The sequence below is a fragment of the Leucopleurus acutus genome (assembly GCF_964270905.1).
Source record: "Leucopleurus acutus genome assembly, chromosome: 5".
NCBI classification, from domain to species: Eukaryota; Metazoa; Chordata; class Mammalia; order Artiodactyla; family Delphinidae; genus Leucopleurus; species Leucopleurus acutus.
Genome location: NC_139147.1, coordinates 115,486,301 through 115,500,774, shown reverse-complemented (window position 1 = coordinate 115,500,774; position 14,474 = coordinate 115,486,301). Strand labels below are relative to the sequence as shown.

Here is a 14,474-nt window from a genome sequence, read left to right as displayed (position 1 = left end):
TATTGAACATGGAATGGCAGTATATGCATTTTAGACCAGTGATCCTGGTGGTAGAGTGAAGGAAGGTTTGGATGGGGAAGAGACTGGAGACTAGGAGGCCACTGCAGTAGTTGAGGCAAATTACTAGCACCTGATCTGTGGAGATAGAAGGAATGGACTGAGCTCTGTATAGGTGGGTGAATTGCCTGGGTGAGCCAGGGGTAAGAATTAGATACTCTATATCCAGGGTTCTAGCTTGAACAAATGACTAGGTTTGGTACTTGTGCTATTTATCACAACTGGGAATACAGGAGGAGGTGGAGGGAGATCTCAGTTTCCATTGTAGACTTGCTGAGTTTCTGTGCCTGTGGGACATGCTGGTAGAAGTGTTCAATAGGCAGGTATATAGACAGGTCTGGAACTCAGGAGAGAGATTTGGACTAGAGGTTTAATTCTACAAAAGAGTCTTGGTACATGTTCTGATTTATAGTTGTTGAGTGCTTTTTTGGCTTTGAAGTATTTAATCAAACAGCAGCTGTAGCTGTGCTGTGATTTACTGCTGAGATCAGCATTTTTATTATGTGATAATAGAGCTCTGAAATCATGTACCTCAGTTCTTTAGTATGTATTTTCATATCAAAAGGGAAATAGAATACCATTATTAATACTTAATCCTGTGGTACCCATAATCAGCAGTTACAGAGTTGATACATTTATAACTATATTCTTAAACAAACCCAAAAAAACCAAAAAACAAAAAACCCAAAGTGAATTTCAGAGCAGCTTACTTTCCTATAATTTTAACATAAAATTGGACCACAGGAAAACTCTTAACCTCATCTTCCTTCAACTGTGTGTCTATTTTGGGAATTTGCACAAAACACAAATGATTTAGAGTTTACCTTAACCCGATCCACAGTTGAATAGTAAGCCCATGGAATACAAGGAGAATCTTCTATTCCAGCTCCAGATCTTTCTGGGATTTTCCATATGTAAGTGCGAGTTTCACCTAAATTAATCAAGTGTTAATGTATCTGGTTATATTTGGTATGTATTTGATGTATGTATGTCAAATTGTTATCAAAGCCTTGATAACCAAAGACCCAGAAACTGGAAATGTCAAAGTAATTAGTTTTAAAAAGCAGCAGTACTCAAAGTTGTTTTCAAGAATTTAGTTTTACTAAAAGGAAACATAATAACCTCCATTATTTCAGAGATGATGAGAGTCAGGAGCACACAAGATATTTGCTCTAAGTTATAAAGCTAATAAATAGCAAAAGTACAACTTAGGTCACAGGGATCCCAGTGCTCAGGCCTGTGACCATCCATTACTATTTGTTGCTTCTCAGAAAACAGGCAGAAGTTTCATTATCTTCAATGATGAAAGGAATATTAAAAAGGAAAATTGTTACACCTCTGACCTAAAGGATAATGAAGCCAACAATTAAAAAATAATTTTCTCTAAGTAAATTTTGTCTGAATTTGGAAAAAAAAAGAATTTAGTTTTAAGACCAACTGTAAGACACACTTTTATATATTCTTTTTCAGTTATAAATTAACTAGCCATGAAACACAGGCCACGCTACAAAGCCAGGAGGTGGCAATTCAGTATCACAATTTGAAGAAACTTCACAATAGATCTTTCCTTAGACTTAGTTTGAAGTCTGCTTCTCTAATACACTTTTTTCTTTTCAACTCTTAAGCGATTTTCCCCCAGTGCTAGCTGCTTCCCTGCTGCCTTCTTTGTGTCTGTGTTTCTGGACTATCCTGTGTAATTCCTACAGCTTCACCACTGCCTGCCTGTTTTCCTTTTTCACCATTATCCTCAGTGATTTCACAGTTCCTGGCAAGGAACCATTAGACCGCTTGATCTCATGGGTCACTGACCTGTCAGTGACCTCTCTTGTCTGCTCCATTCTGTCATACCATACACTGTTCTGTCACAACTCTGTCACAAACAGGACACGGCCACACCCTGGACCTTCACACTTGCAAGTAGCTCCACCCTCCTATCTTTCTAAGGTCTTTACCTTCTTCCACTTGCCCTGGGCTTCTCTCCAGCCTGATCTTTGCTGCCAGTCACCTCACGGCATCCTGTACAACTACTCACAAGACCTTGACTTTCAGCCGTGGCCACTCACTGTCTATTTATGCAGACCTCACCATTATATATTCCTGCTGTCGGAGTTTAATTAGCTAGAATTTGACAAATTCCTTTACGAGGGAATCAAGCAGGACTTGAGGGACGGTCTCGGGATATGGTAGACTTTTTCCTTTTTCCTCAAGTCCTCCATCTTACCCGCCCCTGTGTCCTCACCCTTTTTCTAAACAGAATGTTTCACTGAAAATTTGAAGAGTAGATTCATCACCTGAACATTTTGTCTCTTCATCTAAACTCCTATTGTCTCTTCTCCATTCCCCGCCCCAACCTGCTCTGCCATCAGTGTTTGATGCCCAAGCCCTGGGCTTGTCCTTGCCTCTTGCCCTAACAACCAACCTTTCAGCAGGTCCTTTTAGTACCACCTTTAAAATGGAACCAGAATGCAGTTCACCACTTCAGCTGCTTCTACCCTGGTACAAGTCTTACTAATTCTTCACCCAGATTATTGCGATAGTCCCGTAACTGAGCCTTGATTTCTGCCCTTGTCTCCTACAGTCACTTTTTCACACACCAACCCCCGGGCTGCGGGCCGGTACCTGTCCACGGCCTGTTAGGAACTGGGCCGCACAGCAGGAGGTGGGCAGCGGGCAAGCAAGTGAAGCTTCATCTGCCGCCCCCCATCGCTCCCCACTGCTCACATTACCCCCTGAACAGTCCCCCTCCACCGCCCCACTGTCTTCCACGAAACCGGTCCCCGGTGCCAAAAAGGCTGGGGACTGCCGCTTTCAAAAGTGTTCATCGGATCATCACTGTCCAGCTCAAACTCTCACATGGGATTTCAGAATGAAATGTAAGGTCGTAACCATGGCCTCTGATGTCCCCCTCCCTCCTACCGCATCCGGCTCCCTGACCTGCCTAGATCTCATCTCCTCACATTCTGCCCCTGTTTGCTCTGCTCTGGCCTTTGGCCATTCCTCAGACACACCAAGTCCACTTCCATCTCAGGACCTAGAATGCTCTCCCTCTACAACTCCCTGAGGCTCATTACTACTCATCATTTAGGTGTCTTCACCAGTGGCACCTCCTCAAAGAAGCCCTCCTGACCAACCCCCTACCTAAAATAACACCCTTTTACTTACTTTCTCTCATCTGCCTTAATCTTCTTCATAGCACTTTCTACAATTTGCTATTATATCTATATTTATTTACCGTTTATCTTGGAAGAATGTGAGGGTAATGAAGCCAGGGCCTTTTATTTCTATTCCCTTATACTGACAAGACCAACTCTCTAGAGTAATTTATTTTTTCTCACTTGATATACTTTGAGAACTGCTAAATTACTGAGAAATGGTCCTTTCCTAGAAGCCAACTTTCCAACAAATAGAAGAAAAATATAGCTTTTATTAAAGAAAATACACATTTATGTATTTAATCTATTGCACTTATTACTCTGTATTAATTAAAGAGACATTTACTGAGTTCCTAGTCCATGCCAGATATTGGGCTAGATTCGAGGGATTTGAAATTCTAAGTGGCAGCATCTGCCCTTAGGACCCTGTCTTTGGATACAGGCATGGAAACTTTCAGCCACATGATAGATGCTGTCTGGGATGTGTTCTAGCTGAGCCTGGGGAGATCATCTCTGCTGACTCAACCTTGAGTATGTGAGGGTGTTCAGTACCATCAGATTTTGTTCTTTACAGTTCTGTGGATTTTTTTGTTGTTGTTGTTATGTGCATGTAGGCATATATCACACAGCCACATCTCTGTGCGCCCCCTCAACCACCTGCTTCTTCACTCTCTCTAGACGCACTCATGTGGATAACAGGTGTTTGTGGAAAGGCTGTAACGTCTATTAAAATGTACCCCTCCCCACACTGTGAATACCTGGTGCGGTTGGAGTCACTGTAGAACTCTCCGTTTTCACCCCATGGGCGTGTATTGAGTAGGACCTTGTGGCCATGTTTTTAAAGATAATATTAACTTTGTCTCCAACATCTGCATGAAGTTGTGGACCTGGCAAGAGTGAAAAGGAAGACTGGCTTATATAGCTATCAGATTGGAAGCTCTAACTCAGTAATAAAAGCAAAGATCAGGTAACTTTTTTTATCGTTAAGGATGTTGTCTTTGTCGTGTCCCCCCTGCCGCCTCGCTTCATGCTGTAGTACTCTTGGATCGATACCCGGTCCCAGAGGATTCAGGATAAAAACACTAGTTATGGCTGTCTCTAAAGATGGAGACTATGGGTGCATCTCTCATCAAGAGTCCTAGGGGAGGTTTTGGCCTGAAAGTTCTAGACCTTCCTGTGAATTAAGGACAGTACTGCCTTTGAAAGGATGGGTGGGGCTACCCCACCCGTTCCTACCCTCTAGCCAATTTTAGCTTGTCTCCTGCCTGAGAGAATTTCTGTGACCCAAAAACAATGCCACTCTCCCTTGGGTGTCTTACTCACTCCAGGAACGGAGGATAAGAAAGCCCCAGGGAATTCTGTTAGTGTAGGAACACAGTGGGCTTGGGAATGGCTTCCCCTTCACTTGATGATTTTAAAGAAAATTCCCAAGACCAGTGTTGGTGGAGTTCTTAGACATTCTGTCTTAAAGTGATTCCTGAAAAATTGAAGTCAACTTTTCCCCAGCCTTGTGCACCATAAAACTTTTCCCTTTTCCTTATTTCCTTGTTTATATGTATACTTCTTAAAGTTGATCATTTACATCTTAATTTTAAAAGTAAATAGCTATGATTTCTTTTGGGGGGGGAGTAGTAGAATAACAGGGAGAACTTGGTTAAGAATTTCAGTAGAAAGTAATTTCTAGCAATTTCATCAAAAATAAAGGCATCAATTTGATAAACACCAAATATATATAATTGCATTAGTACATGGGATATTATACATTGTTTCTGATAGAAGTAAGTAAGATTTTCTTATGCCATATTTTTAGAAAATATAGGCTTCTCATTTTATTAAATAGATTTTGTTTTTCATTTTTATTTGAATAATGTTAATAAGTGAACCAAGAAAATGAAGCCCATAGACACGGACTGACTCTCACCGCATGGATTACCACATCACCAACCCACACCCGATGAACTGGAGCTAGGGCAGTACCTAGAATTCCCAGGTGTTCTTCTTCAGGTTTTCTCTCCCCGGGAACTTGGAATGTGCTGTCAGTGAATCGCCGATACACAACTTTCTTGTACTTTGAGCCTATGTAAAATTCTTCCTTATCTAAAAATGCATTTGAAAGACTTAAAACACACACACACACACACACACACACACACACACACACGACTAAGGTTAGTATTTGTCTTAAGGAAAGTGGAAGTTGAGTTTTAAATTTTGAATAAAAATATATTTTAATTTAATTATGCTAGTTTTTAATATCACTGTCCCATTTGAGCAAGAAAGAATAAGACTTTATCAATAGACAGGTGTTGTAGAAATTGTACCTAGCTAGGAGTGGAGTCATCGGAGTCCTGGCCCTGACTCTGTCACTAGCTAAAATGGTGTCTAGCTAGTCATTGCCTGTCAGAGCCTTAGTTTCTTCATCACTAAAATGAGGTATTCAAGGGGATTCCCTGGCAGTCCAGTGGTTAGGACGCTGCACTTTCACTGTGAGGGCCCAGGTTCAATCCCTGGTCGGGGAACTAAGATCCTGCAAACCACGCAGCGTGGCCAAAAAAAAAAAAAAAAAAAATGAGGTATTCGATGAGGTCGTCTCTAAGTTTTCTATATGGCTCTAAAATGTTATGAGTCCAGATTTCATCAATGAAGTGTTCTCTGCTTACTGCAGTATTTCTGGTCTATAGGAACAGAAATGGCCTTTTTATCCAGCCATTCCCTGATGTAAAGCTTTCATTGACTCCTAACGGCTCTGCATACTTTTAACAGTTCTATCCCAATCATTGAAATAAACTTTTACTCCCTTACAGCACAAATCACACTCACCATGGCCGTCAAACTGACCAGCTAACCACCTGCCTTGCTGTAGGTTACCAGTCATGTTGTGCACTCCAGATCTGAACACAAGCCCACCCTGATCTCTCAAATCATATCCCCAAAGGGTTAGTGCATAATGGGAGATGGGAGAGGGGAGAGTGCTTGGCAAAGTATAAAAGAGCTACACCTGGAAGTGTCAGGTGATGCTGCACTAAATGTATTGTTTCTGAAGCTCCAATAACCATCCTTTACTTATATTTGTTCACTGACCTCACTTTTACATTTCCACAGCGTACATGTTATTGGTGGTTTTTGAAGCATATTATCCTGTAAGTTCTTAGAGAGCAGAGACCATATCTGCTCTAGTGCCCTCAAGAATTTAAAATATTCTTCCATATATAATAAATAGTTTTAAGAATGTGAAATAACTGATTACTAGACCCATAATGAAATATCTGGACTAAAGATAAGCAACAAATAGTTGGTAAAGAAAATTATTTTAGCTCTGAATGTAGGCATTAATTTTGGTTTTAGTTTGAAAATCTGACAAGGGCACATGAGTATGAGAAGAGAGTCTAATAGAAAAGAAAGTAAGATGAGTAACTGCAAAGAATCAAATGAGATCAATGAAAATTTTCCTGTGAGAAAATTGAGAGAAGCAGAAATGAATGAGGAGGGTCCCTAGGAAGCATTTTGTTGTTGTTTTTGTTGTTATTGTTTAATGCAACTGTTCGTTGGTTTTTAATTTAGCATAATTCTTACTACTCTGAAAGAGAAAGCTAAAAAAATTGGGAATCGGAATCTGGAGAATTACTTTAGTTCTTGTAAATGATGCAGCTCCTTTTCCCATTTCCTACTTGGGGAATAATCCCATTCCACCTCTACCGCTGCGATGTAGTAGGTCCTTTCTCCCAGGTAGTGGTATGAATTCTCAGATGGCTGCCTGCACTGGTTCACAGTGTATTTTTGTTTCATGCCACCTGTGTAGTGGTCAGTTGTGAGGCACTCAACATCAAAAGTCCCTGGAATGGTAAATAAAAAGGCATTTCACCTCCTCCGAGTATTTTTACCCACCTTTCCCTATCAGTCATCAGCCCCTTTCCCTTCCCTATTTTTCTTCATAGTACTTATAACCACTTGATATACGCATTAATATACTTGCTTGTTGTCTGTCTCCCTGCATTAGAATTTCATCTCCATGAAAGCAGATACTTGATATATCTCTTTTGCTCACTGTTGTATTTACATTTGCCTAATAAAGGAAAGGTGACACTGAACATGTCCTGCGTTTTAGTGGCATCTTATGAACCAAATAAAGCCTGAGGCAAGTTAGCATATTTTCATGTTTTGGTTAAAATTCTTTTTTGTTTTAGTGTGTTTTACTCATTCAGAGACAGTTCTGTCAGTGTCTCTGAATTTGCATGGTTAGAGTTCTAATATAGCCTATTCAATTGTAGACAACTAATAAGCCAACACTACATCTAGGGGACAGAGACATGACAAAAAGTTTAGATGCAAAGCCTTTGTGGGAGTCATTCCCTTTCTAGTCTGATTTGCCAGCTATCTTTAAAGGCCCATAATTGAAAAGGAGACCATCTTGAGGATTTGACTAGATTGAAATGGGAGAAACCTCAGTACACTTTTGTTACTCCCCTCCCTCCCCCCAACAAACAGGAAATGGACCTCTCTGGGATATACTTAGCTGACAATAGCCCAGACATATCTTCCAAGGGAAGGAAGAGTAGTTGGGAGGCTTGGGGAAGGGATGAGCTTATCCTCCAACACTGAATTTTAAACTGAAACCACACAAATCGATCCAACAGAAACTTGTCTTGACTTTAAAGGAATATACCTTCCGTGTCAGGCTGCATGAAGAGCCTCAGACTTGTTTGAGGGAAGAGGTTTGCTGTGTCTCTCCTTTCTCCTCTTGACAGATAAGTGTTTCCTGAAAAGTATATCCCGTGTACATCAACCTCATTTCCAGCACTGAATAAATACCACACAACTGAATCTCCTTGGCACATGTTGAGACCAGGCTGATTCCCGTACATGAATCCATTCATGGCTGTAAAGGTTGGGAAATGATATTTTGAAAGTGGTTTAATCTTACGTCCTACTTCATGACAACCTCCCAGACTTTCCAGAGCCAACTGGGTTTATTTAATTTTTAAAAGACCCATTCAGGCCTGCCCACCCCTTTATGTCTCAGGAGTGTCTCTGCAACTCCTTGCTGTACCCAGCACTTCCAGGCAGGCCTGGGCTGAAAGGCGTAGAGCTGAATGCAGGGTTCTTGAAGTTCTGGGCCCTGGGAATCTCACTGTTCCTCCCAGCGAGTCACTTCTCAGTTCTCTCAAGGGCCGTATTTGTGAGCACCAAAATGGGTGGATAATAACAGCTCTTCCAGGGCACTGTAGGCTGGGAATGTGTTTGTTGCTCTAGATGGAAAATTCTCTGATTCATCTTGAATAACAGGGAAGAGTATATGCAGGAAGTTTCCTCTCACCGCTCTTTTTTTATTTTATAACTCTACCATCCAGTTTGATAGATCCTTTTATTTATTTATTTATTTTTGGTTGCGTTGGGTCTTCGTTGCTGCGCATGGGCTTTAGTTGCAACGAGCGGGGGCTACTCTTTGTTGCAGTGCGCGGACTTCTCATTGCAGTGGCTTCTCTTGTTGTGGACCATGGGCTGTAGGCGTGCAGGCTTCAGCAGTTGTGGCACGCGGGCTCAGTAGTTGTGGCTCACGGGCTCTAGAGCACAGGCTCAGTAGTTGTGGCACACGGGCTTAGCTGCTCTGTGGCATGTGGGATTCTCCCGGACCAGGCCTCGAACCCATGTCCCCTGCATTGGCAGTCAGATTCTTAACCACTGCACCACCAGGGAAGTCCCTCACTGCTATTTTTAATAGATAATATTCTTGACTCCTCCAAAATCAAAAGAAGTATTTTAAAGATTGTGGGTGGTGTAACTATTATCAATCCAATTTAAAAAACAACATCAGTTTGTAATACAAATTTACTTTTTTTCCTTCTAGTTATAGTGATTTTCATATGTTGTCCATTAGTGGCATGGACATTATGATCAATCAGCTTGCTATCTCTAAACTCTAACTGTATTTTATTTTATTTTTTTTAAATTTTATTTCTTAACAGCTTTATTGAAATACAATTCACATACCATATAAGTCAACCATTTGTTTATTTATTTTTGGCAACGCCCTCGGCATGTGAGATCTTAGTTCCCCTGCCAGGGATTGAACCTGTGCCCTCTGCAGTGGAAGCATGGAGTCTTAACCACTGGACCGCCAGGGAAGTCCCTCTAACTGTATTTTAGAATTACACTAGAAGTTAATCTGATGCTGTTTCAATTAAATAAAAGTCTCTGGAAGTTGTCCTGAGGATTTAAAAAATAGTTTTAATAGTTTGTTAAAATTCCTAGGGGATTCTTACATGTAGTCAAGGATGAGAATCATTGAAGTTCTTGACAGCAGAGATCATAAAAGGAGCCTGTCATTATTAAGCCATAGATGAGAAAAGCATCTAATCCAATTGCTCTCAAATTTAAGCATATATCTGAACAACCTGGAGGATATGTTAAACAGATTTCTAGCCCCACACCCAAAGTTTCTGATTCAGTAGGTCAGGGATGGAGCCCAAGAACTTGTATTCCTAACAAGTACCTGGGTGATGCTGAGGTGGCTGACCCAGGGACCACATTTTAAGGACCATGCATCTAATTGGCATATATTATATGTTTTATTATTTTGAATTAAGTGAAACGAAGATTCAATTGACTTACATGTTAAATAATCAACAGTATTACCCTTAGAGCACTATGGTATTTAATCATTTATTGAAAATTAATCAATGGACAAAGCTACTAGTATTTTGGTTTAATTAAAAGCATTACAGGGCTTCCCTGGTGGCGCAGTGGTTGAGAGTCCGCCTGCCGATGCAGGGGACACGGGTTCGTGCCCCAGTCTGGGAAGATCCCACATGCCGCGGAGCAGCAGGGCCTGTGAGCCATGGCTGCTGAGCCTGCGTGTCCAGAGCCTGTGCTCCACAACAGGAGGGGCCACAACAGTAAGAGGCCCGCATACAGCAAAAAAAAAAAAAAAAAAAAAAAAAAAAAAGCATTACATGTGCAGCACTGAAATAACTTGATATTGGTGGATGATACAGTACTTACAGTGCATCTTATTAGATTCCTGAAAGTCTTCATTTTCCTTATCCACCTGATCAGGTGCTGTTGTAAACATTCTAATATTATCATCCAGGAGTAAACTCTCATTCTCATCAAACACGGTAGGAAACAAATAGAACTCCTTGTCTACATCCTTCTGTAAATCAAAACAAGAACAGTGAGGTGAAGACAGAATAAGTAAAGCAGAAAGACTTCCATATATACAATACTATTTATGCACAAACATGCTAAAGGAAGGACAAGAACTGAAGTTTCCATTCCTGTTTGAAAATGGAGCTCACAATATACTCCTGTTGACCACCAGAATTTTGATTGGTATCTGCGTAGTAGATTTTTGGCTCAACACAATAATCTAAGCCTCTCTCTGCACTTAAAAGTTCTGACTCTCCTCTCCCTACCTTTCTGCCAGCTATGCCAGTTTCACTTGAACCCACCCCCAAATTGTTAAAATGGGGCATTTAATTGTTAAAATGGGGCAGGGGTTTTGTGCTTGTGCTAGAAATTAGGGAAGGTGCTATTCACAGTCATGAAAGCTCGAAGAATTCCTGTAAAGCAGAGCACGTGGAAGCAGAAACATCTTAAGTGCAGAAATAGCCTGCAAGTGAATTGGAACAAGAATTCACACACAGATTGGTTCAAGATGGCGGAGTAGAAGGACGTGCTCTCACTCCCTCTTGCGAGAGCACCAGAATCACAACTAACTGCTGAACAATCATCAACAGGAAGACACTGGAACTCACCAAAAAAGATACCCCACAACCAAAGGTAAAGGAGAAGCCACAGTGAGACGGTAGGAGAGGCGTGATCACAATAAAATCAAATCCCGTAACTGGTGGGTGGGTGACTCACAAACTGGAGAACACTTATGCCACAGAAGTCCACACACTGCAGTGAAGGTTCTGAGCCCCACGTCAGGCTTCCGAACCTGGGGGTCTGGCAAAGGGAGGAGGAATGCCTAAAATCAGACTTTGAATGCTAGTGGGATTTGATTACAGGACTTCGACAGGACTGGGGGAAACAAAGACTCCACTCTTGAAGGGCACACACAAAGTAGTGTGCGCATCGGGACCCAGGGGAAGGAGCAGTGTCCCCATAGGAGACAGAACCAGACATACCTGCTAGTGCTGGAGGGTCTCCTGCAGAGGCGTGTGGTGGCTGTGTCTCACCGTGAGGACAAGGACACTGGCAGCAAAAGTTCTGGGAAGTACTCCTTGGCGTGAGCCCTCCCAGAGTCTGCCATTAACCCTACCAAAGAGCCCAGGTAGACTCCAGTGTTGGGTTGCCTCAGGCCTAACAATTAACAGGGAGGGAACCCAGCCCACCCATCAGCAGTCAAGTGGATTAAAGTTTTACAGAACTCTGCCCACCAGAGCAACACCCAGCTCTATCCACCACCAGTCCCTCCCATCAGGAAACTTGCTCAAGCCTCTTAGATAGCCTCATCCACCAGAGGGCAGACAGCAGAAGCAAGAAGAACTATAATCCTACAGCCTGTGGAACAAAAACCACACTCACAGAAAGATAGACAAGATGAAAAGGCAGAGGGCTATGTATCAGATGAAGAAACAAGAAAAAACAACTAAATGAAGTGGAGATAGGCAACCTTCCAGAAAAAGAATTCAGAATAATGATAGTGAAGATGATCCAGGACCTCAGAAAAATAATGGAGGCAAAGATTGAGAAGGTGCAAGAAATGTTTAACTAAGACCTAGAAGAATTAAAGAACAAACAAACAGATATGAACAATACAATAACTGAAATGAAACTACACTGGAAGTAATCAATAGAAGAATAACTGAGGCGGAAGAACGGATAAATGACCTAGAAGACAGAATGGTGGAATTCACTGCTGCTGAACAGAATAAAGAAAAAAGAATTAAAAGAAATGAAGACACCTAAGAGACCTCTGGGACAACATTAAACGCAACAATATTCGCATTATAGGGGTCCCAGAAGGAGAAGAGAGAGAGAAAGGACCAGAGAAAATATTTGAAGAGAGTATAGTCAAAAACTTCCCTAACATGGGAAAGGAAATAGTCACCCAAGTCCAGGAAGCGCAGAGAGTCCTATACAGGATAAACCTGTATTTATATTATTATAAATATATATGCAACCAACATAGGATCACCTCAATACATAGGCAACTGCTAACAGCTATAAAAAAGGAAATTGACAGTAGCACACTAATAGTGGGAGACTTTAACACCTCACTTACACCAATGACAGATCATCCAGACAGAAAATTAATAAGGAAACACAAGCTTTAAATGACACAATAGACCAGATAGATTTAATTGATATTTATAGGACATCCATCCGAAAACAGCAGATTACACTTTCTTCTCAAGTGCGCGTGGAACATTCTCCAGGATAGATCACATCTTGGGTCACAAACCAAGACTCAGTAAATTTAAGAAAACTGAAATCATATCAAGCATCTTTTCTGACCACAACGCTATGAGATTAGAAACCAATTACAGGGAAAAAAACATAAGAAACACAAACACATGGAGGCTAAACAATACGTTACCAAATAACCAAGAGATCACTGAAGAAATCAAAGAGGAAATCAAAAAAATACCTAGAGACAAAGGACAATGAAAACACAAAGACCCAAAACCTATGGGATGCAGCAAAAGAAGTTCTAAGAGGGAAGTTTATAGCAATCCAAGCCTACCTCAAGAAACAAGAAAAATCTCAAATAAACGATCTAATCTACACCTAAAGGAACTAGAGAAGGAAGAACAAACAAAACCCAAAGTTAGCAGAAGGAAAGAAATTACAAAGATCAGAGCAGAAATAAATGAAATAGAAACAAAGAAAACAAAAGCAAAGATCAATAAAACTAAAAGCTAGTTCTTTGAGAAGATAAACACAATTGATAAACCATTAGCCAGACTCATCAAGGCAAAAAGGGAGAAGACTCAAATCAATAGAATTACAAATGAAAAAGGAGAAGTAACAGCTGACACTGCAGAAATACAAAGGATCATGAGAGATTACTACAAGTAACTCTATGCCAATAAAATGGACAACCTGGAAGAAATGGACAAATTCTTAGAAAAGCACAACCTTCCTAGACTGAACCAGGAAGAAATGCAAAATATAAACAGACCAATCACAAGTGCTGAAATTGAGACTGCAATTAAAAATCTTCCATCAAACAAAAGCCCAGGACCACATGGCTTCACAGGAGAATTCTATCAAACATTTAGGGAAGAGCTAACACCTATCCTTCTCAAACTCTTCCAAAATATAGCAGAGGGAGGAACACTCCCAAACTCATTCTATGAGGCCACCATCACCCTGATACCAAAACCAGACAAAGATGTCACAAAGAAAAAAACTACAGGCCAAAATCACTGAGGAACATAGATGCAAAACTCCTCAACAAAATACTAGCAAACGGAATCCAACAACACATTAAAAGGATCATACACCATGATCAAGTGACATTTATCTCAGGGATGCAAGGATTCTTCAAAATACGAAAATCAATCAGTGTGATACACCATATTAACAAATTGAAGAATAAAAACCATATGATCATCTCAATAGATGCAGAAAAAGCTTTTGACAAAATTCAACACCCATTTATGATAAAAACTCTCCAGAAAGTGGGCATAGAGGGAACCTGTCTCAACATAATAAAGGCCATATATGACAAACCCACAGCAAACATTGTTCTCAATGGCAAAAAACTGAAAGCATTTCCTCTAAGGTTAGGAACAAGACAAGGATGTCCACTCTAACCACTATTATTCAACTCAGTTTTGGAAGTCCTAGCCACAGCAATCAGAGAAGAAAAAGAAATAAAAGGAATACAAATTGGAAAAGAAGAAGTAAAACTGTCACTGTTTGCAGATGATACGATACTATACATAGAGAATCCTAAAGATGCCACCAGAAAACTACTAGAGCTAATCAATGAATTTGGTAAAGTTGCAGGATGCAAAATTAATGCACAGATATCTCTTGCATTCCTATACACTAATGATGAAAAATCTGAAAGAGAAATTAAGGAAACACTCACATTTACCACTGCAACAAAAAGAATAAAATATCTATGAATAAACCTACCTAGGGAGACAAAAGACCTGTATGCAGAAAACTATAAGACACTGCTGAGTGAAATTAAAGATGATACAAACAGACGGAGAGATATACCATGTTCTTGGATTGGAAGAATCAATATTGTGAAAATGACTATACTACCTAAAGCAATCTACAGATTCAGTGCAATCCCTATCA

The 14,474-nt window shown here is 40.6% G+C and overlaps 1 protein-coding gene across 2 annotated transcripts in view; it reads right to left on the bottom strand.

The window, feature by feature from the left end:
* Positions 1-14,474, bottom strand: part of CP (ceruloplasmin) — a 55,928-nt gene that overhangs the window by 7,984 nt on the left and 33,470 nt on the right. For both annotated transcript variants that reach the window (XM_082839195.1, XM_082839196.1), the window contains exons 10-15: positions 10,209-10,359; positions 7,873-8,085; positions 6,835-7,042; positions 5,187-5,326; positions 3,968-4,096; positions 882-988 (exon numbers count right to left, since the gene is read on the bottom strand). In XM_082839195.1, the coding sequence (XP_082695321.1) occupies positions 882-988; positions 3,968-4,096; positions 5,187-5,326; positions 6,835-7,042; positions 7,873-8,085; positions 10,209-10,359 (948 nt within the window). The remainder of the gene's footprint in view (positions 1-881; positions 989-3,967; positions 4,097-5,186; positions 5,327-6,834; positions 7,043-7,872; positions 8,086-10,208; positions 10,360-14,474) is intronic.